The sequence below is a fragment of the Brassica oleracea genome, chromosome C7 (assembly GCF_000695525.1).
Source record: "Brassica oleracea var. oleracea cultivar TO1000 chromosome C7, BOL, whole genome shotgun sequence".
Taxonomy (NCBI): domain Eukaryota; kingdom Viridiplantae; phylum Streptophyta; class Magnoliopsida; order Brassicales; family Brassicaceae; genus Brassica; species Brassica oleracea.
The window spans coordinates 45,187,365-45,210,054 of NC_027754.1; the positions used below are offsets into that span (position 1 = coordinate 45,187,365).

The following is a 22,690-nucleotide window of genomic DNA, read 5'->3' on the forward strand; positions in this document are numbered from 1 at the left end:
TATTTAAATTTCACGATACTATAAATTATAAGTTATTTCATAACACGACCAATATTATTACGTATATCATAATACTTGTATAGTGCAGAGCGCAGTCTAATGCATGTCCTTTTGGGCATTTTAACCTGCAGATGTCGGATATTTTTTCAATTTATAAATATACATATTTATTTTAGATCATCAGTGGTATATATTTTTAACGTTAATCATATATATAAATATTTAAATAACTATTTCAAATATAATAATTTTATAGTTTATATGTTATAATTAATCAATTGTTTAAGATCGTTACATGCATTTTTCGATTCTTATTATATATTTATCTTATTTTGTTTATATTTAGTTACTGAAAAATTTAATACATGCATGAAAAAACATATTTGAAAATTGTTTGTCTTTAATTTATACTAAATTCTGACCCACCGTTCTTTAAAGCTGAATTTTCTTTTAGCAATATTTTTTACGTTTATTCATTTTAGATAATATATTATTGTATATACAAAATTTTAAAATATATAAATTTTTTTATACATGTATTATATAGTTTGCGAATATTAAGCTGTTCTGTCATCATATTATATTTTTAATATAAATATTTATATTTATGAAAATAAATTTATGAATTTAATATAATTTATCATATTTAGTTCAATATAATAGTTTATTTTAACATGATTTATTATTATTATAAAATATATAAAAATAAAATAGAATTTTTATTTTTCATTTTATAAACGATAACTAAAAGTAAAATAGAATTTATCACATTTAGTTCAATATAATAAATATAGAATTTATCATATAGAATTCTATTTACTACTAGAATAAAATTAAAATATTTATATGAATTAATTTTTGTTCATCAATCAAAAATAAATTTAATTTGAAATTCTAATTATATTTTATGATAATTAAAACTAAAGTTAATTAATTTTCGAAAATAAATTGTATCATGATTCTGAAAATATTTTCTTAGAATTATCTTAAACAATATTTATTTGTATTTTAAATAAAAAATAAAGATATTAAAAGATATGATGAATAAGTTATGTAAAACTTGATAAACTTTCTGGTCCAAACAAAAAAAAATATTTATGTTTTAATATATAATATAAGATGAAGATATTTTCATATTATTTCTGTTAGCTAATAACAATTGGAATTAATGGAAAAGAGCAGGCGATGATGACGATGCTGGCCACGATAACGCCACAGTCGTCAACTCTGAAATCCACCACCACTGGATACCTCAACCTTCATCTTAAATTCAGCGTCTCAGTCTCTCAATCTGCTCGGAGAAGATGTCTCGACCAGTCTCTGTTCTGCACCCGTGATCCAATCTCTTCGAGCAGCAGAGTCGTCGCTGCTGCTTCCAATACAAGTAACCTCGTGGAGGAGTTTGATCCGGAGATCCCTGTGGAGAGAGCGCTGACTCCTCCGAGCTCGTGGTACACTGATCATCAATTCCACCATGATGAGCTCGATCGAGTGTTCTATGGAGGATGGCAAGTCGTAGGTTCGTAAAATAAAAAAAAATCACACTCAACTGTTGCATTGAGTGTTTTGTGTGTGTGTTTTTTTTTCTCTAAAGGGTTGTTGCTTTGTGTTGATATGAACAGGATGCTCTAATCAGATTAAGGATAATCGCGACTTTTTCACCGGGAGGTAACTTAACCGAACCACCATACACTCTCTCAGATAGTTCGTTACAATTTTCTGAAATGAATGAAAAAATGAAAAATTGTCTTCTCTGTTTTTTTATTCTAACGGCTTTCTGTTATTCCTCTGCTGAGCTGGCATCGTAACAGAATCCTCCAACTAACTTGCTGACGTGGCTCCCTCTTCTTTACTGTTGCATCGTCTAACCTTTAAGTTTAAAGGTTCTAACTTTTGCTATTTGATTCTTGTTGGTATGTGTGTCACTGGGTGCAGGCTTGGGGAGGTGGAGTTTGTGGTGTGCAGAGATGATGATGGGACGATTAATGCTTTCCATAATGTATGCTCTCACCATGCATCTATCTTGGCTTCTGGAAGTGGGAGAAAGTCTTGCTTTGTTTGCCCTTATCACGTAAAGCTTTAGTCACAATTAAAAGTTAAAAAGTAGTTTACTCAGTTGATTAGTCATATATTATTTATTATCTTGTTCTATGTGGGCAGGGATGGACTTATAGCTTGAACGGGTCGCTTGTCAAAGCTACTAGAACGACTGGGATAGAGAACTCTGCTTTGAATGTATGTTTCTTTGAATTATTATTATTATTATTTTCTTGGCTAAAGGACAGTTTTAAGTAAATAGGAAATGGGACTCAAGCCTCTAAGAGTAGCTGTATGGGGACCTTTTGTTCTCCTCAAGGTGACACAAGCCACATGGAAGAAGGAAGAAGATGTTGAGAGTGATGGATTAGTGGCGTCTGAGTGGCTAGGTTCTTCTGCAGGGAGGTTGAGTGAAGGTGGAGTTGATTCCCACCTTAGTTTCATATGTAGACGTGAGTACACTATCGATTGTAATTGGAAGGTGAAAATCTTGTTCTGAGTACACATTCTCTTTTTTTTTTTTTTTTAATATTAAGATCTCAGAAAATTGATGATTCGTTGGCAACTCAGGTGTTTTGTGATAATTACTTAGATGGTGGCTATCATGTACCTTATGCACATAAAGGTTTGATGTCAGGCCTCGACCTCGAAACCTATTCTACAACGGTATATTCACACCAAAACTCTAGTCTCTAGTTAGTTGCAGCTGTTAAGATGAGCTTTGTGTTTCAAGATATCAGTTATTTGAAAGGGTTAGTATCCAAGAATGTGGAGGTGGTGGATCCAAGGCTGGTGAAGAAGACGGTGGTTTCGATAGGCTTGGATCTCAAGCTCTATACGCTTTCGTCTACCCAAATTTCATGATAAATAGGTAAAAGAGAAGTCAAAGTTTTTATTTCACATCTTCTAATGGACTTGACTCACTCATGTGCAATGGATTATGTTTTTTTAAAGGTATGGACCATGGGTGGACACAAATCTAGTGATACCTTTAGGACCAAGGAAATGCAAAGTTGTCTTCGACTATTTTCTTGATCCTTCTTTAAAGGTGGTAAAAACAAACCAATATACGCAGCCTGGTCCTGTATAGGAGGAATCTTTGTAATTTTAAAATTTTGGATTTAGGATGATGAAGCTTTCATCAGGAGAAGTCTGGAAGAGAGCGAGAGAGTTCAGGTACTAGAATAAAATGATCTTGTTATACTGAAACATAACGTCTTTTAAGTTTATGGTTTGGTGAATCAGATGGAAGATGCTGTCTTGTGTGAGAATGTTCAAAGGGGTCTCGAATCTCCAGCTTATGACAAAGGAAGATATGCTCTTGTGGAGAAAGCAATGCACCATTTCCACTGTCTGCTACATCGGAATCTCAAAATCTGAAAACTCTAGTATATATATTTATGTTTTATGTATATATGATACCAATGAATGCAAATCTACACTTGTACCATATATGTTTATATGTAGCTTACGACAAGTCACTGCAACAGCTTCAGGGCTTTCTTTCTGGGTTAGTCGCTGAAGAGAAAATATAGTTTAGAGATGGAATGTATCTGCTAAAACTTGGTAGAAAATAAGTAATTAAATAGCATGGATAGTAAAGTGATTCTCTATAACCTCTTTTGCAATTGGGCTAATCTTTGCTTTCTCTGATGATTAGGTATAAAGTCAACATATGCTTATTAGGACACCATCAATTATGTCCCTTAGTACTTTTTTGTTTTATATTAATTGTTGTTTTAGAATTTAAAAATGAGTTAGTGGGTGATGAATTTAAGTAGAGTTGACTGATTTTAATAATCAATAAATTTGTTAAATTTATAAGGAATTCTAATGAGTTCGTCATACTTAAAAAAATCTACCAAATTATTCTGGTACCAGAATAATTTTAAGAATCTTGAGAATATATGCAATATTTTAAAAATCTTGTTTCATGAATTAAAATGTTAAGAATTCAAATCTCAATAACACTAGATTTTGACAGAGCAGAATCATTAAATTCCAAAGACTACAATTGAGGTTTTGGGAAGCTACAATATATGTTTGCACCATTTGTCATCCTCGAGGTGCCAGATGGTTAGAATATCAGGCTTAACATTATAGTCCACTGCAACAAGTACTAATCTGTTGTGAAAATTCACAAGTCTAACAGAGCCAGAAAAAATATAATGCGCGAGCATATAGTATAAAAGGGCATAATATTTTTTTCATCAAACGGGCATAATATATTTATAATAAAATTATATAAGCAATACTATTTTTAACGAATATTGTTATTGTTATCAAATAAACACAAATTATGTTTACATATAAAATTTAATAAAATTATATAAAAATATAAGTAAAAGTTAATAAAAATATTAGTAAAAATTATATAAAATATAAATAAATATTATTAAATGTGAAATTTCATATTAGCAATTGATTTTAGTAAATTATGATTGATTATAGTCAAAATGTTGATGATAATATTAACAAACATTGGTATACAATTAAAGCAATAGGTTAAACTGTTTCTTGCGTTGTATAAACACACAAATTGTGATGTTAAAAGATCAAACAGTTCTGTCACAGGCTGAGTCACACTCGCCGACCTTATCACAAAAGCATATTCATTAGATATGTTTTGCTTTATGCTTTTGCTTTATGCTTTCTAGTCATCATTGACATGTCATTGTTTGGACCGTTAGTGTGACCATCGAACTTTAGTATTTGTACTCTTCCCCTGCATTTGCAGAAGTTTTTAATCAAGAAATATTTCATCTCATAAACCTCTAAAACTCTCTGCTCTATCTCATCAAGGATCTAGTACCTTCGAAGTGATTCTTCTTCCTCAGTAATCTCCTTCTAGGCTAGCTTCACCATTCTTAGAGTTATCGGTTAACTCCTAGTTTGGATCTATCTCTCACACACCTTCACACTGTCTCATTCAGTATCAAACTCTACAATAGGAGAGATGTATAAAACAAGATTCGGATTTCGAGATCCATACTCAACCCCGTTGAGAAATTTGGTGGGATCTGCTTTTCCTTACCTATGCATCTACTAGATAATTTTATTTCGACGAGGAAATATGTTTAATTACAGTTTTCCTATTACACACCCCTCTTACTCTTTAGAGCCAATTTAATAATGTCCAAAACATTCATTTACAATTAGTTACCATCCACTACCAAGACATTTAATATCGTCCAAATAGAGCATGTCATTTACAAAGAGATCTTCAACAATCTCCAATAAATAAATAAAGACATAAATTTGCATTCACTTCGGTAAGAAAAAAAAAAAACATGCTCATTTGAATTCTTATAACTAACCAAACAAAATGGTACAGTGGAGTAAATCAGAAATGTCAAAAGCTATTGAGCACTTCTCTTTTTATTTTTAGCTTTCTGTTTGCGATTTCTTCACTAACTCAACATTATGAAGTTCATGAAACTTAGATCCAAACCTTATTCATTTCAGTTTGAAGGAGAAAATATTAGGTTTGTGTTCCAAATCCTCATCCTACCTTTTTTTCTTTTTGTACTTCGGTTATAATCCAAATTAGAATAACAGCTTATATAGATCTGATAATGTTAAGAAAATGGATTTGCTTTAAGATCAAATGAGTTAACAACTTCAGGCATTATTGTAATCATTGACGATGTCAAGTTTCTATCTATCTTCACAAGGTAAAAACACTTTAAAAAAGAAGACTTATCTTCTTGCCTTGTAAATAAAGCTTCAATATAAATGATTCTTGTTTCAGTTTCCATTGGTGTCCAAGAGTGTACGCTTGAAGAAACTAATTGCAACAACATCATCATCCAATGAAGTCAATGAGATTCATCAAAGAAGTAGATGACAAGAAGAGAATCTGTAGGCTAATGGACTGTAAGAAAACTATCTGTACAAGTTCAAAACGAGAGGTTACCAAATAATGCGTGTGGTGGTGCAAATGCTCGTCTTTGAACAGGTGACAAGTGGAGAGATGATGAGTGAAAAAGTTCACTATGAGTGAAAAGAGTTCATATTTGTGGTTTTGTTCTTCTTCTACATGCTTGTGGTTTTGTTCTTCTTCTACATGCTTCTTCTACAATCTCTAAGTCTCTAAGTCTTCTTCTTCTTTTCTAAGTCTCTATGAGTGAAAAGAGTTCATATTTTATAGTTGGCTCTTTGTGGTTTTGTTCTTCCTTAGTTGGTATGATGTTTAGTTTGGAAGTGTTAAAAACAGAAAAATGGTTCTTGAAATAATGTGATGATAGTAATTCTTGTTCTTTTTTAGAATTTTCAATTTATGATTGTTCATTAATATTCTTGTTTTTTTCATAAACTAAAAAGATCAAAACAACTTATATATTTGCAAGTCTGCCTACTAATAAATGGTTCCGGAGATTGTTTAATTTTGGACTAGCATCTTGACAGTCTTTCGAGACCAAATAAAAAAGTGATGGTCTGTTAATTACTCAACCATATTGAAATTCATATTAGCTAGTTTAGTTTCATCTCAATTTTGAACATTTAAGGTAACAGTAATAGCAACTAAACAAAAATAGGTAATATTTTGCATTTTGTTTTATGCACTTAAACGATACTAAAGCATTTTGCGAAAGTAATTCGAGAGAGAGAGGTAAAATAGTATAAAACGTATTCACAGGTCGGGATACAACTAAAATCCACTTCTGGTATTTTTTTTTAACTGTCTTCTCGTTCCAAACTAATCGTTAACCTGAAAAAGTTAACAAAACATATAAAAGGTTTTAGTAACGAGATTATAGCTTTTCTACACGTATTCATGGTTTGGCAACGGCAACTTTACGTACCTGATGAATTCCTTCTCCATCGGTTTATTCTGAAGTATTGGCTAACCGGAGTTTCTGGAACCGGTATGCATTTTCCGATCACCGCCAAAGGCCAACTGGTTAATACAAAAACACAAAACAGAAAGTATATGGTGAGCTTATGAACATGATTAACAATCTTAGACAAAGTTAACAATACAAACCTGATAGAACCTATCCCAATACAGATGAGCCACATCTCCCAGTCAAGCTTAATCGTTGAGGCAAATGTTCCAAGGAACTCCACGATGACTACCTATTAAAAACATTTAACAACGAGCAATAAACCGTTTATGTATGTTCCCAGATGTAATTTACTTTGCAGGAAAAGGAGAGAGAGATGATCAGTACCTGGAGCACAATGGTGATACAGATGATGCCCACAAAGAGGTGATTACGAAGAACTCCTTGGAAAATGTTGAATTCATCTGGCTTTCGTGCGTTGAACTCGTTGAAGATCTAACCAAAATTAGAATTAAGTTCGTTTTCTGATGTGTCCAAGCTTTTTTCTAAAAACAGAGGAGTGAGTGTCTATCTTTTACCTGGCAGATGACAAAGGCATTGAAGATGACTGTGTTCTTCACTCTCTCGGCGTTGGGCTTATGATCCAGATGAAGGATACTTATTCCACGGAAATTGAGGACTAACAAGACTGTCACTTGGTACATCGCCTAATCATATGCAACAACAATTGGAGCAGCAGATAAAAGGGGTGAGGGAAAGAAGAAGAAGATAACTTACTTGTACAAACAAGTTTCTCCACATGATATTGGTGATGAGAGGTTCCCTGAAAACAAGAGATAGATATGTAAATGGGAAGAGAAAGTGAGATTACTCAGACTTTATACATGCTCGAGCTCAAGTCGTACCTTCTGCCAACAGGATCTCGATCCATCAAGTGATCGGTTGGTGGTTCGGTGGCCAAAGCAAGAGCCCCAAGAGTATCCATTATAAGATTGACCCAGAGGAGCTACAATGATAGGGGAGACCAGTCTTTACTAACAGTGAATGCTTTTGTGCAGATGAGAAAGAAATAAATTTAATATATCGAACCTGTACTGCAGTTAGAGGAACATCACCCGAGGAAATGGCTGCCACGACATTGATGACAAGAGCTGCGACATTAACCGTGAGCTGAAACTGGATGAACTTTTGGATATTGGCATACACAGACCGACCCCAGCGGACAACCTAGAGGAATCACATCATTACTAAAAATATCCAATTCAAGATAAATATAAAGATCATAAAACCCCCAAAGGATACTAACCTTCACAACGGATTCGAAGTTGTCATCCAAGATAATGATGTCCGACTTTTCCTTTGCAACTTCCGTGCCTTGGATACCCATAGAGAGACCTATATCTGCCTGAAATTCAGAGGAAAAAAGAAAATGTTTTCTAATATTAATAGTGTTCATTCAAGGTTACACATACGAGGTTGAGTAAATATATTGATTGAACCTCATGCAGTGCAGGAGCATCATTGGTTCCATCACCAGTCACAGCCACGACGTGTCCCTTTCTCTTCAGAGATTGCACAAGAAGAAGTTTGTCGTTCGGTGATGATCTACCCATTACCTTCAAGTTTAGAAACAATGTCAACAGGTACCATTAAATAATTGCCTTTGATCACAACTTAAATCGTGAGGCTCTTACAGATATCTCTTCACAAATCCCATCTCTTTCTGCTTCTGAATAGGATCGGAATACTTTTCCTTCAATCAGAGTAGGCTCGCTGGCATCTGAGTCTGAAGCCAATATACCGCACTCCAGTGCAATAGCTTTGGCAGTTTGAATATTATCACCAGTCACCATTCGAACCTGAAGCCAGCAGTGGAAATTAGAAGATTGTACACGCCCATGAAAAACAGAGCAGTCTACAAAATAAACAAAATATGAATGGAAACTCTCCGGGAAAGAAGCATATGGGATATCAACGGACCTTGACTCCTGCTTTTTGACAAAGTAGAACTGAATTTTTGACACCTGGGCGACATGGATCCTACAATGTAGAAGAACTTGCAATAAGTAATGCTTACCTAAATACCAACCAATATGGTTTACAAAATCACATCAGGGAGCAAGGTACAGCTTACCTTGATACCAACAATAGCCAACAGCACAAGTTCATCCTCAGGTAATACCCATCTAGAAAGTTGATCTTCATCAGTTGGAATCTTATCCGCTTCAAAATTTCTGAAGGCAATTGCAACACAACGGAGACTCCTTGCAGCCATATCATTGATAGCATTTTTTAACTCGGCCATCTAAAACAAGAAAACTTGATTCAGAGAAAAAAACAAGTACTTTATATCAAAGCTCGCATTGCCATATCTGGCACTAATCTGGGATACAAAAGCTTAATAGCGTAAAAGAAAAACAAATAAAAAGTGGTTTTAACTTGGACTTGCAGTAAGCGAACGGTCTTGAATCAAGACACCAAATCTTTACAACAAATTATATCATGATAAAGAGACTCAGTGATCAACCTTATCTCCACTCATATCTACAGGACTCTCATTCTCATCCATATAGTGTGTGCAGGAACCCAAGACAATTTCGGCAGCGCCTTTCCAGTGAACATGGACAGTTGAATCTGGCTGAAATTGAATTAAAAAGCTTATTAAGATGCTGATTAACAAGGGGAAAACATCCACAAACGAGAAATTTAAATTAAAAAAAAAAAGAGCAAAGGATGCTAAGAATAAGGAAACACAGTACTGATTTCACTGCTACGCCTCCACGTTTCTGCTCTGAGTTGAAAGGGAAAAAATGTACAGCAGAAGACTCAGACCTAAGAGCATCGAAATTCATGCCTAACTGCAGTGCTCAAAAAAAATTCGAAGGATTAGTTCTCCACTCAGCTATATAAACTGGAACCAGGGAAATGTAGCTGGAAAATAAACCTTTATCGCCCAATTGAGAATAGCTCTTTCTGTTGGCGATCCAGAAACCTGAACCTCACCACTCTGTTATCAGCAAGTACAGATACATTATTACATTAAATCAACCGAGGTAGAAACCAAATGGAAAATCAGCTAAGTTCCCAAGGAATTTAGCTTACTTCAGATCGGAACACACTGCCAGTTGTGTTATGAGCAATTCCCTCAACAAGTATGGATGTAAAAGGAGGTGGCAATTTCGAGCTGCTGTCAGGAGGATCCATCTTTTGGAACCCAGTATAACACTCAACAACGGTCATCTGAGAAAATAGAAAGTATTAGAGGTTTCGCTTGTTGGGCACACATTTCAAATACCCACATCTAGGAAAACGCGTACTAAAACTGTAACTTTAAAGGCTGAGACTTTATATTGCTAATTGTTAGTGTGTTAGCAAATAAAAAAGAAGGAAAAGCAGTAAGATTCACCTCATTTAAGGTCAAAGTTCCCGTCTTATCACTGCAAATTGTTGTTGCAGAGCCCATGGTCTCACAGGCGGAGAGCCTACGCACCTGAAATTAAACTTCGTATAAGCTGCCAATATCATTCACTATATGAATTTGTATTAATTTTAGTGCAAACTTATCGAGTCCCAAAATAGAAGATACATACCAAAGCTTTATCTGCCATCATTTTTCTCATGGAATAGGCAAGACTGCCAGTAAGAAGTACAAAAGATATCAGTCACGAAAGACAAGATTCATCAATTTCTATTAATTTGAACATGTAATAAAGAGGCCAAAGCAATTGCTATCATTAAAATATTTATATAGAAGATAGTAGACTTACGTCAAGGTAACAGCCAAAGGAAGCCCTTCAGGAACTGCCACTACAACGATTGTTACCTACAATACTCAAAAGGTTGAGCTGACGATGGTATTAGCCATACTGATTTCTTCTGAGAAACACTTACTGCAACGGTGATGATTTTAACAAGATCATCTAGCACGTGATCAAATTTGGTATGTCCTCCAACGAACTGTGGGGCTCCATTTGCACCCTTCGTGTGACCAGTAAAATAGCTGCAGAGAACAAAGATTAGTTGAATGACAAGTGAGATTTACTCCATGTGGTACTTAGTTGTCAGAAAAAAATGTAAACGAACCGGACGACAAGGACAAATAATACAACGCCAGCAACTGTTAGCCCCACAATTCCGATAAATGTTGCAACACCATTCAAGCGTACCTGAAGGAAGCAAAGTAGGTACGAATTCTGAGCAACGAAATTTTTTTAAAAAAATGAACAGATAAAAGGTTGATGATACTCACCTGCAATGGTGTTTCTCCACCATTGTCTTCTGAGACACTAGCCATTAGTAAACCCCATTCAGTGTTGACCCCTACCCCAGTAACCTGAGTTACAAAGATAAATTTTAGACTAAAATAAGCAATTCAGGAAGAAACTACCCTTTTCAGAAGTTTTGAACGCACTCGAGTCAAATTTTCTCTCATAAAAACATGTTTTGCTGCAGAGAATCTCCAACCAAGGATACTTAGTTAAAAATCTCTCCAATTTTTCTTTACAAAGACTACAGTTACTCTGCCACAGAAAGTAAAGTTGATGTTCGTCAAGTCTTACCAACATTGTGCCATGGCCATCTGCAACTTTGCAACCAGACATTAGGAATGGATTCTTAGTAGAGTTTTTGTGAACCTGCGAAAAACAGTTTGCTCAGACACATGAAATGCAAAGATGGCACCGTTGCAAAATGCAAAGGCAGAGCGTAACACATACAATTTTGCTTTCCCCAGTCATGCTGGACTCATCAACCGCAAGGGAATGACCAGCAACTAAAACTCCATCAGCAGGTACCTAAGGAAATTATTTTCAGATTAAACATAACTTATGTCTATACTGAACTTCGAAAAAGAACACTACTGCATTGATAAATGTGTGAACTTACCTGATCACCAATATTGAGAGGTATGATATCGCCTACTACAATGTCATAAATTGAAATTTCAACTCTTCTCCCATCGCGGGTAACCTAAGCATGTCCACGATGCACTTTCAAAAATTAAACCAACAAAAATGATATTATCCTTTAGCTGTATGATCATCCAAGCTCTCACCTCTACACGTATATTTCTCTTCTCCTCATTTAAGTTCTGGAATTGAAGAGATTGGCGATAATCACTGGTAGCTGCCAAGGGAAAAGGTATTGAAATTAGTGTAATACATGCAGCAATCACATATATGAGTGAAATTAGGTTCAGCAAAGAATATCAAATACCTGTAACCACAATGACAAGAAGAACGGCAAAAGCAATGCTGATGCCATCGTACCATCCCTTTTCAATACCCTAAGAAGGCCGCAAAAGAGATACCGAAAGCTCAGGAAAAATTTAAGAAACTATAGATAATGGAGATAAAACAACTTTCTACTCTCATAGAGCAAAGGATGAGTATAAAAGCATAGGAATGGATAGTCAATAGCTTCAGCGTTTGGAAGACAGAAAAAATTGTTTTTTAATTCCTGGAAAGTCTTGTTTTATAATATTTTGTCAACTATTATAAAACTATGTCACTTAGAAAATGACCCAATGTTTCAAGGCATGCGCTGAGAAATATACAATGTACCAGTTCCTAAACTGAATACCTCGGTCTTTATTCCCAATGCCAAAGAAGCAGCTGCTGCGACAATCAGTATGATCAAAGTAAGATCTTGAGAAGCTTCCCATACAAACCTCTGTTGTACATGATTAAACAAAAAAAACGAAGGAATTAGATATTAATTAACTGGAATAGCCCCACAGATTGAAGCGGATAAATATTAGCCTAGTGGAAGCTGCTAAAAAAAAGCAAAAATATTTAAAGTATTAATACCCAGAAACTCCTCCCTTTCTTCTGGGGGTATGTGTTTGATCCAAAAGCAGATTTCCTTTTCGATATGTCATCATCATCCCCATGTATACCTTTCTCCAAGTTTGTTTTCAACAGGCCAGATAACCCTTTGACCTAATGAAGTAAAACAGAGAATAAACATACATGAATAAGTTTTATGGCTGAGAAATAAAGTAAAAAAAATGAGTAAAGCAAAGACACACCCCTCCAAGTTCTTGCAGAGCTCCTATATTTTGATCCCTTGATATCGATACAATTTGCTCCTGTCCAATACCAAAATCACCACCGCCAGGAGAGGGAGGTGAACTTGTAATTCCTATAAAGAAATAAACATCAGCCAACTACATAAAACAAAAGAAATTAAAATGGAAATCACTTAATCCCTCTGACACTTCAAGAGAACATATACATACTTCACACAACAGAATGAAGAAAAGTATTAGAAAATTACCATTCACACGGCTAGCAGCTGCTTTAAAAAGGTGTGCAGCCTAAGGAAACAAACAGCATTGATAAGACACCTCGTAAGAGTTTACATACAAGTAAAATTAACTAGCAAAAGCTTATGTATACTCTTATAGCTTGGGCATGCGCTCTCATCTTCCTCAGCATCCGTTTCTTATCTTCTTCCCTTTTCAAGTCCAGAGTGTAACGAAACCGACGAGACGCATTGAGCACAAGCGCCGCTTGCTACAAAATCCGAGAATGTTAGGATAAAAAAACAAATGGACTATCATATTCATCCAAAACACTTACCCTCCAACGGCGCAGACGCTCAACAGGAGCATTCTTAGTACTGGTAATGTCGAAGGGACTCTCTTCATACTCAGTGAAGCTGCTCGTTCCAGCCTCCACATCCTTATCTTCTCCTCGCGGAGAGTTATTGAACTGTCCTTGTCCACCACTCATGGCTACGTCGCAGGAGAGATAACAACCTCGTTGATTAACCAATACGCAACAAACAGATTCAAAATTAGAAACAGTTCTTAGCCTTGTGCGTTCTCCTCTTCAAACAGTGAGATCTATAAATCCAAAAATTCAGAAATGCGATTCGGAGATTTACAGAATAAGAAATATCGTTCTGAACAACTCTACTCACCAGCAGCACCAATACGATAACAAACTTTCCGAAACGGAGAAGAACAGTCCACAAATCACAGAAAGGAGGATTTTCCCGGAAATTCGAAATTCAAATCGAGGAGGAGAATCTGATTCAGTGAAACGAGGAACAGTCCAACAAACGTGCAGAATAACATCGTGAATCGCGCCAGAGAGAATCGAATAAACAAACGCACGAAAAGGTCAAGGAAAGAGAAAAACATCAAATCTCGGGAGAAAAAAAGTAAAATAGTATAAGTTTTCTATGCTGCTTACCTGAATTTATCGGCGGAAGCGAAAGTGGAGAGGAGAGGAGTTTCGCAGCAGCTTCCCTTTTGCTCTTTGATTCTCTGGTAAACTGATTTTTCCAGTCACTTTCTCGAGAAAAAAAAAATGACGAGGGAGAAACTTCCCGGAAGTAGCGTTGGACTGGTCACTCGCTCCACTCGGGTCCTCGTGATACTATTTAAAATTTTAAAAACAATTAAAGTTATATTCCTTTATTTCCATTTATTAGGTAGTTTATGGTCCATGCTTCCTTTCTATTCAGACTTAAATTCTTAACTAACTTCAAATGCAAAGAACAGTTTCGTTCACAACTCTAATCAATTAAACTAATGTTTAAAATTAAGTTACCAAAAAAAAAAAAAAAAAAAAATTTCTATGATAGCCATAATTGAAATTTTGTCACAAGAAATAGTTTTAGATAATTAAAATGACCGAAATAAATTTTATTAAAAGATAAAAATACATTTATACTCCATGGTTAATTAATCTAGATTTATGATTTAGAGTTAATGGGTGGCTTTTGAATATGAGTTTCAAATTTTTTTAAAAAAAAATATGAAAGTTTTCAAAATAAAAATGGATTTTTTTGATTTTTTTTATTGGAGATTATTTTTATGCCCAAATTTTTTTAAAAAAAAACTATTTGAGAGAATTGTCCTATTAAAAATGAGTATTAACATTAGTATTATACTCTCTCCGTTTCATATTAAGTGTCGTGGTAGAGAAAAATTTTCGTTACAAAATAAGTGTCATTTTAGCATTTCGATGTAAAATTTATTAATTTTATTCTGCAGTTTGTTTTTCTATTGGTTGAAATATGAGTAGTGTACGATGTTTTTATATGGAAAACATGCAAAATTAAATGATTTCTTAATCTGTGTGCAAAAGTTTCAAACGACACTTATAATGAAACAGCGGGATCGTAATGAAACAGCTGAGTATAAAGTAAGTGATTACAAATTCAAAAATGAGTATTAACAAGGCTGTTCAAATGTAATTAATTTCCTTAGAAAGTATTGCTAAGACACCAAATCGCATTAAACACGCTGCATCTATATAGTGGATTATGTTTGAAAAGGCTTGTTGTATACTACTGGTTTTGGTGTACTGCCTTTGACAAACAAAAGTTGTTCTACTAGATAACAACTTTATGAATAGAAAAAAGCATGATAATAACACTTTTAGTGCCGGTTTGGATGGGGATAAACAGTATGACCGTTGCGGGTCTAATTTCGTGTTCTTTTGTTTTCAAAAAAAAAATTTCGTGTTCTTTTATTTTTAATAATTAAATGTCAGATTTAAAATATATATTTGTATGCAAAGAAAAATAATACAAGGGTCCAAAATGTTTTATATAAACGTATTTTTAGCATAAATTTTATCAAAAAGTTACTTATAATATTTTGAAACACTATTTATCATAAACTTTAAATAAAAATTAAATTTAGGGGTTAAAAAAATGTTTTAAGACTCACTATAATTATTGAATCGGCCCTGAGCATTTTATATGTTAGACTTGTGGTGTGAGTCGTTTAATATAAACTTACCGAAAGAAAAATACTCCCACTTGTGAAAATATATTTTCAAAAACTAATAAAGATGGAATGTTATGTGGAATAACCGTAATTAGATAAGCTATTTTTACCAGATATTTTCCGAGTTTTTAAGCTAAAGTTTTGAGCTATGCAGATTCGTTTTCCATCTTCACTGGAGAACATTTATCATGTCACAAATTTTATATCTTTATAAAATTTGGCCTCTGATTTTCGATGTTCTATGGTCTTATGGTTCATCATGTTTTCCTCGGCTGCAACAACTACTCAGTGAAGAGGCTGGTCAGTAAAGTTTACACTTTGAAAATTAATACAAAAATCAGTATGTTGGTTGGTAATATCCCAATCTTTGGCGGGTTCTTTCTATGCTCTTTTGAGTTTTTTTATGTCATCTACTGGTGTTTTTTTTAGTTTATTTAACTTTTTTTTAAAAGCTGGTTATTTGAACATTTCATTCTTATAGTTTAAAACTAAACAGTGTTAAAAAATATATATATATATATCTTTATTATTAATTAACATTTTTATTTATTTATTAACATGACTCATGGAGATAACTATACAGAGTTTACTTTGTAGAAGAATCTAATATTTCCATTTTCAGTGTAAAAATATTCTGTAAGGTATGATCGACACCAAATTCATATTTATTATTTATATGTAGCTGAAAATCTATGGATTAGAATTGATGTTTAACTAAATTGTCAAGAGAAATAAACAAAATGAATATTCACGTTGAAAAATACGTTTGCGGAAAGCCATGATCAAGTTAATTAAGACCGTCATTACCTCCTCGTGACGTACTAATGTTCTAAATTCTGCCTACATCATGTTGAGTCACGAGATACATTTATTATATTAATGGAGACAGTATTATGTTATGGTTTGAGAACGAAATCTCCTTTTTATTTGCTGCCAATGGTTTATCTTTTAAAGTATTTGATTTTGAGTGGGGGGGGGATAAAAAAATCAGTCCAAAATTTCACACTCGTAGTGTATAATTTCACGTGGAGCAGCATTGAAAGACATTAGGGCTGTTCGTTTGGTTGCCGCAGGTACCGGCGGCAGCGGCAGCGTCAACATTTTGCGTCAATTCTTGTTCGTTTCGTTGACGCAGGAAGCTGCGTCTGACGCCGCGTCCTGCGGCTGACGCCGATAAAACCTGCGGTCGTGATATAATATGCGGCAGCGTCAGCGTCTGCGAAACGAACAACAACTGTCTTCATTGACGCTGCCGCCGCCGCTTACGCTGAAACCTGCGGCAATCAAACGAACAGGGCTATTGTCCAGGTGAGTTTTCTAAAAAATGATTATTCATTATACGATATCATTACATTCGTTCATTATTAAGTGTAGTTATAGATTCACCTTACTTCTTACACCAAACAAGGAATGTTTATGATTTCTATGAGAGAACATATTCTTAACAGAAATAAAATAGTGTTGAAACTTTGAAGGTCAAAAGTCAGATTCCGTCGGCACCGTCGGGGCAATCAGACGCCATGCATGCTTAGGTTCAAATTCAATGAAGCGGCGAGGACTGTGATTCGAGAAGCCGTCATTTTTCTCTTACAATTTTATTTTTATATTTTACCTTTCGGCGAAATAAGATTACGATGATAAATGTCTCAAAAATTTCCTTTAATAAAAACATATATATATGTATAAATCTGGACTTTAGAATATTGTAAATTTGTAATATAAATAATCAACGATCATACTGAAAACGATAAACGTGGAACTTATATTTAGCTATGTAGAAAGTAAAAAAGAAGAAGATCTAGTTAGCAATATGTAGAAAGATATAAATTTTTTTGCTAATTTTTCAGATCTCATGTGTAATCGTAAGTTCGATAGAGAATCATAAAAACTGAATATTGTGACACCGAGGCACTGAATGCATGCACGTAACGAACGTTGGACAACTTATCAAATCATAAGAATCGATCGTTCCATGTTAACTATATATATGTAATGAAATTTTCGATACATCATCTGTTTTATACATAACAATATCGTTTTTTGCTCATGATTCTTACAATTACCCATAAAAGAAATGGTATATATCGTAATACTTATATGAATTTACAAATAATTTGACATTCGAATTCGATAATTTCCAGTATGTTCAAATTCAATCGATGTGCATATATGTTATAGAGTATAGAAATTGGTTTTAGTGATAGTTAATTAACTACTCACTAATTACAGTCAAACTCAAACATAGTAAAACTTCTGGAAAACCTAACATACAGTGTTAGAGCAGGTGAGTCAGTAGACTTGCATATTCGAGTTATTTTGCTCCAAAAGTATAATTTAAATTATATTTTCTTGGCGTCTTGCGTTTTATAAGTATTCAAGATTCTCGGTTATGTTTTGATTACCTTCTTAACTGGTGTTATATGGTCGAAATATTATTTAATTAAATTATAAAAGAGAGGAAAACTAGCTAGTCAAATAATGTCTCGCGATCATATTCAGATCAATAATGATGGAATTGGAATTAACTGGCATGTAGTACCATCTAGGCATGTGGAGGAAATTTCTCGGAAAGAACACTTCATTTGCTCTTGAATGTGACTCCTTGCTCATATATGCTTATTATATATTACTCATAAGACTTACATAACTGTTCTTTTACGTCCTCTCATAAGTACTAATCATTGTAACACTATCGATTCGAAGAGTCTGAGTCTACCGTTTGAGTGATCCGTAAGTGAGGCTAGCTAATAGTCATTTTCATAAGTTGGTACACCAGTTTATGTCATATTATACCACTTGAGGGAATATATTCACCTTTCTGCTCTCATATATGTATCAATGATATCAATTGCTAATTAAATTTAAACACTATATTGCAAACAGAAAGATGTTGCGACTTATTTTAGATTTTTTTTTTTTTTTTTTGAGCAACTTATTTTAGGTTTCAATAAGAGAATATGAGAGCGGTGAGCTTTTTTCTTATAATGGGCCGGAGATATTTCATGGGAGCTGAGGTCCAGTGTCCAACCCCCAACAGAAATGTGTAATAGCATTTGGAAAAAGAAATATCAGGAGTCAGAAGATGGATACTTATTGAGCAAGAATGATCCATAAGCCTAGAGGCCCAATAGTCTTGGTACGAGTCTATTCCTTAGAATCCTCTGAAAAAATAGGTGCATGGAAGAAGATTCCGACAGATGAACACACAAAAAGAAGACAAAAGATTGTACAAAAGGAAAGAAACATTCTGACAACTTCATAGTCACGAGATTATTAACAAGGAGAAAATAAGAAACTCCGAGACTGGAAACGGAGCAGCATCATAGCGGCGAGCACGGACGTACGTCTCGTCGAATCAGTCTGGTGAATCGCCGTTGTTAAATATTGCAATGCAAATTCCAAACTACTTCGTTTTGGTTTTGTTTAATCTATGAACGCTTATCTATTTTCTCTAGTTTAGTCTAGCTGAATTTGCTTTTGGAAAGAGAAAAACAAAAACAAAAACTCACTAAACAATAAAACCTAGTTTCATTTTATTGATTATCAATTTAGCATCCAACCGTGGTAAATCATTTGGACCATACTAGTCGTAACACTATGAATTCTCCGTCCATAAAGTGGGTCGTGTGATCAGTGATTGTGATTTTGTCATGTGGCGAAAGTACAACACTTGATAATTTCGAAACATTTTTTCTTTACTCAAAATAACATCGAAACATTTATCAACGGGCCACATCAAGTAAGAAAAATAACAGAGCAAGAGGGAGAGACTGTTTAAGCTTGGCTTTTCGGGCACAGAAAAGACATGAGAGTATCAAGTGACAATGACTTTAGGTTTGAATCAAAACCTTATCTCCTCCCCAACACATCTATATATCAAAATTTCATAACTTCCATCGATGTGAGACAATAGAACAATGAAGAAAAACACTAGTCAAATAGTATAAAACTGAATTCATACATACATATATAATATATGAAATAGAATAATGAAAACTGAAAACCTCAGTGTGAGAAATTCTATTATTCTTATATTAACTATGTCACATAATATATTTTATGCGTGTAAATTCGATATGTGATAAGATATGGCACTGTACGCATGTCCCGAATCTGAAGAAAGAGATAGGAGAAGACTGAAGGAGAGTTTTTGGGCTTATCCACCAGCAAGAAGATGATAAGTGACATCCCAACACTTGTCCACCTGTTCTTGCTCTGTCCCTTTTATCATGTTCATTCGATTCCATAAAATTATAATTATTTTTGTTGAAATCAATCAATTTGTACGACTTGTTCCGATATGATTCTCTTAATAAAATATAATATCTATTTAGAGATCTTACCTAAAATCATTGATGTGAAAATAAAAATCTTACCTAAATGTCCTGTTTACGCTAATCGGGCGGTCGGATTGGACCTAACGCCTAAAGAAAAAACTGGGGATTAATCGGAAATTACACGGGGCGGAATTTTTAAATTGTTTACTACGTTATAAAACATGTTAATCTTTAATTGTGTATAACATTAATACATTTTCATGTTTAAGATTGTATAAAACACACAAATAGAATATATAAACTTAATATAGTGTAATTTTCATCAAAATTATGAATATAAATGATATTTAGAAAATTTTAGAACAAATAAATAAATAAAAATATTATTAAAAATAAAAAAATAAAAAAAAATAGATTAGGCGGCTAGGCGGTCATTTAGGCGATCTAGGCGGAAAAAATCGAATATCCGATTTTTTTAACCGATTTAACATAAATCGAGGCGAAAAAATAACGCGTAGTGTCCAGGCGACCGCGGCTAGACAGCCAATTTTTAGAACATGGCCTAAATGATACAAATACGGAAAGTTTATGTATTTGCATTTAATGTAGACGTTGAACTGTGTGGGCAATTCTGGATATCTACCAAGTGTATCAAAAAAAAAAGTATAAACTATACATTTATAGAGAGGTTGGTATTGACTATCTTAGTAATCCACTACATTTTAAATGAATAAAAGAGTTGAAACTATCAAATTGAAGATGAATAAAAAACACTTGACATTGTATCAACTAGAGCAAACATTGTAAAGATATTGACTTGGATGGTTTCATTTTGTAAATCTAATATGTAATCTGGTTTTCTATTTTTGATGTTATTTTGATATATATGCTTGTATAGAGAGCATCATCGGATCTAACATCTTTACATCAACAACTTTTTAGCGCAGGTTATATGTATGCTAAACACTTATTATCTGTTATCTTCTTCTTCTTCTTTTTTTTGTGCACCTATTATCTGTTATCTAAATCAGCATATACATATGTATTATTGTTGTCGTGCGGTCTAGAATGAACTAACCTAGTTTTAGTAGAGCCGAGCCTGTGAAAAGTAATACAGAAGTTGTGTTTCTTTGAAACTGAAAATTCGGTTTTGATATACAATCACATGTTTAAGTTATATTCGGTTTTAAAATTCGGTTATGATATTGATATAGAAACACATGTTTAACCTCTAATACTACAAACAAAAAGATACATATATTTTCAATATGTTTAAAGTTAATTCGGCTTGAATTGAAGTACTTTTGCTTCTGCATAGGCTATGTCATCACTGGCTATGTACTTAGATACGAAATTTATACTTTTCTTGGTTTATGATGGTACCGAATAAAATGGAATCAAAGTAAAAGATACTCGAATATGCAATGGAGCCTACTAATTAATAAAAAGATCCATTTATACACCTTTTAGTGGACACACAAACTTATATTCTCTAAAATCTAAATAAGTGAACGTTAGAGATACATGGTTTGTATCGTAACTCTTAGGACCATAACAATTTTTTTGAACAATTTATTTTCTTGTTTTGTCTATATCATGTCAGGCCAGCTAAGACGTTACAGCAAAACTTTGGCCTCATTCATATACAGAAATCCTCGTATCAATCAACCACTCAAATATATGGTGATCTTCAATTATTTATCTAATATATTTTCTGTTGAATTTTGCGGTGAAGGTGAAAACAATGCTCGACTTTCATATTTTCACAGTAATTTTTCATCTTATTTTGAAGACATGGTATTCAATTATATATGTGGTTCCATGTGTTACTTCTGTTTGGTCATATCCCTAGAACACATAAAAATATAAGATCTAAAAATGGCTAGGAGTTGTTTTATCATTGGAATGAACAAAAAGAATAGTAATATCATTCAAGAATGACAGAAATTTATTTAAACAAAACTGAATTCCACTGGCTTAACAAAAGAAATAGGACCAACGAGATTATTTACATTGAACAAAAACTCAATGAATTCAACCAATGTCACCACCATGAGGGCTGTTAATAGCAACTCAGAAAGTACAGGGGAAAATATGCAAAAACATCAACATTGAGAGGAGTGAATTAGACAACAGTTCCACTCTTCTCTGCTTCTTTCTTCATCTGCTGCTCTGTTTCTTTCAATAATACAAGACGAGACGGCGATCACATGAGGAACAAGAGTACTTGCGTTTGACCTTGAAACATAGTGGTAAGAAACAGAACAACCACTTCGTTTCAATATCTACCGCCGACACTTTTCCGCCGCAGTATGGACACACGCCCGGTGCTTGTTGTCGACCAAGCTCAGTCTTCTCCTCGTGATACACAAGCTCCAAACACATTTTTGCTTCTTCTTTTTTAACTCGGTGATCCCTTTTTGTGCCTATATATTGCTTCTGGACTTGTCCCTGCTTCTGGAAAGTGTGAAGAACAAGAAATGAAAAATTATTACCACAAAGGGGAAAATATTATAAAGTGTGAAGATGTTTCCTTTTGTTCACAAGGACTTTGCTGTAGGGTTTAGTAGTACAATAACAATGAATTTATAGAGGATGGAAGGAGGTTGTATATGTATAAATAATTTATATATTATGTATAAATAATAAGTCATATTCTAAAAAATCTTGAGTCCTGGAAATCAATTTTTAATTGACAGCTGCTTTCACGAAATATAAACCGTGTATTTTCTAACATAAATACAGATTTTTAAGAGATGGGAACAAAAAAGCTTAAGTCGACGAAAGAAACAAGTTAAATCTCATCTCAGGTTTCAAAAAATAAATAAAACAACACACTTAAA

General features: G+C 33.8%; 3 protein-coding genes across 3 annotated transcripts; 1 reads left to right on the forward strand and 2 right to left on the reverse strand.

Moving 5' to 3' along the window:
- Positions 1-1,159: 1,159 nt before the first annotated feature.
- LOC106304560 (choline monooxygenase, chloroplastic) lies at positions 1,160-3,638 on the forward strand. The gene is made up of 10 exons (XM_013740959.1): positions 1,160-1,519; positions 1,623-1,668; positions 1,936-2,071; positions 2,161-2,235; positions 2,300-2,518; positions 2,608-2,703; positions 2,778-2,908; positions 2,992-3,085; positions 3,163-3,213; positions 3,283-3,638. Exons 1-10 carry the CDS (start codon positions 1,186-1,188, stop codon positions 3,415-3,417), a joined length of 1,317 nt encoding a protein of 438 aa, XP_013596413.1. The 5' UTR covers positions 1,160-1,185; the 3' UTR covers positions 3,418-3,638.
- Positions 3,639-6,506: 2,868 nt separating this feature from the next.
- LOC106305986 (calcium-transporting ATPase 10, plasma membrane-type) lies at positions 6,507-14,229 on the reverse strand. The gene is made up of 36 exons (XM_013742428.1): positions 14,024-14,229; positions 13,749-13,857; positions 13,406-13,584; positions 13,223-13,339; positions 13,101-13,140; positions 12,853-12,965; positions 12,632-12,763; positions 12,405-12,494; positions 12,039-12,108; positions 11,878-11,948; positions 11,709-11,792; positions 11,540-11,617; positions 11,384-11,458; positions 11,074-11,157; positions 10,908-10,990; positions 10,716-10,824; positions 10,592-10,647; positions 10,415-10,457; positions 10,231-10,314; positions 9,927-10,064; positions 9,769-9,831; positions 9,584-9,682; positions 9,352-9,462; positions 8,959-9,129; positions 8,805-8,864; positions 8,519-8,683; positions 8,324-8,440; positions 8,131-8,229; positions 7,914-8,051; positions 7,730-7,830; positions 7,602-7,647; positions 7,403-7,531; positions 7,212-7,319; positions 7,025-7,116; positions 6,843-6,937; positions 6,507-6,748 (listed from the first exon to the last, which is right to left on the reverse strand). The coding sequence occupies exons 3-36, from the start codon at positions 13,556-13,558 to the stop codon at positions 6,744-6,746; spliced, it is 3,219 nt and encodes a 1,072-aa protein (XP_013597882.1). The 5' UTR covers positions 13,559-13,584; positions 13,749-13,857; positions 14,024-14,229; the 3' UTR covers positions 6,507-6,743.
- A 7,533-nt stretch (positions 14,230-21,762) lies between these two features.
- On the reverse strand, positions 21,763-22,431 carry LOC106303910. Its single transcript, XM_013740268.1, has one exon. The coding sequence runs from the start codon at positions 22,230-22,232 to the stop codon at positions 22,029-22,031; it is 204 nt and encodes a 67-aa protein (XP_013595722.1). The 5' UTR covers positions 22,233-22,431; the 3' UTR covers positions 21,763-22,028.
- Between the last annotated feature and the right edge of the window lie 259 nt (positions 22,432-22,690).

Bases quoted from the DNA above. Each gene is read 5' to 3' on its own strand.
- LOC106303910 (XM_013740268.1), bottom strand. From the start codon at position 22,232: ATGTGTTTGGAGCTTGTGTATCACGAGGAGAAGACTGAGCTTGGTCGA.
- LOC106304560 (XM_013740959.1), top strand. From the start codon at position 1,186: ATGATGACGATGCTGGCCACGATAACGCCACAGTCGTCAACTCTGAAA. The intron at 1,669-1,935 runs GTAACTTAACCG...CACTGGGTGCAG, and splicing joins CGCGACTTTTTCACCGGGAG to GCTTGGGGAGGTGGAGTTTG. The intron at 2,519-2,607 runs GTGAAAATCTTG...TTGGCAACTCAG, and splicing joins CTATCGATTGTAATTGGAAG to GTGTTTTGTGATAATTACTT.
- LOC106305986 (XM_013742428.1), bottom strand. From the start codon at position 13,558: ATGAGTGGTGGACAAGGACAGTTCAATAACTCTCCGCGAGGAGAAGAT. The intron at 11,618-11,708 runs GTAAGTTCACAC...TAATTTCCTTAG, and splicing joins CTCTCAATATTGGTGATCAG to GTACCTGCTGATGGAGTTTT. The intron at 8,052-8,130 runs GTTAGTATCCTT...TGATTCCTCTAG, and splicing joins ACTTCGAATCCGTTGTGAAG to GTTGTCCGCTGGGGTCGGTC.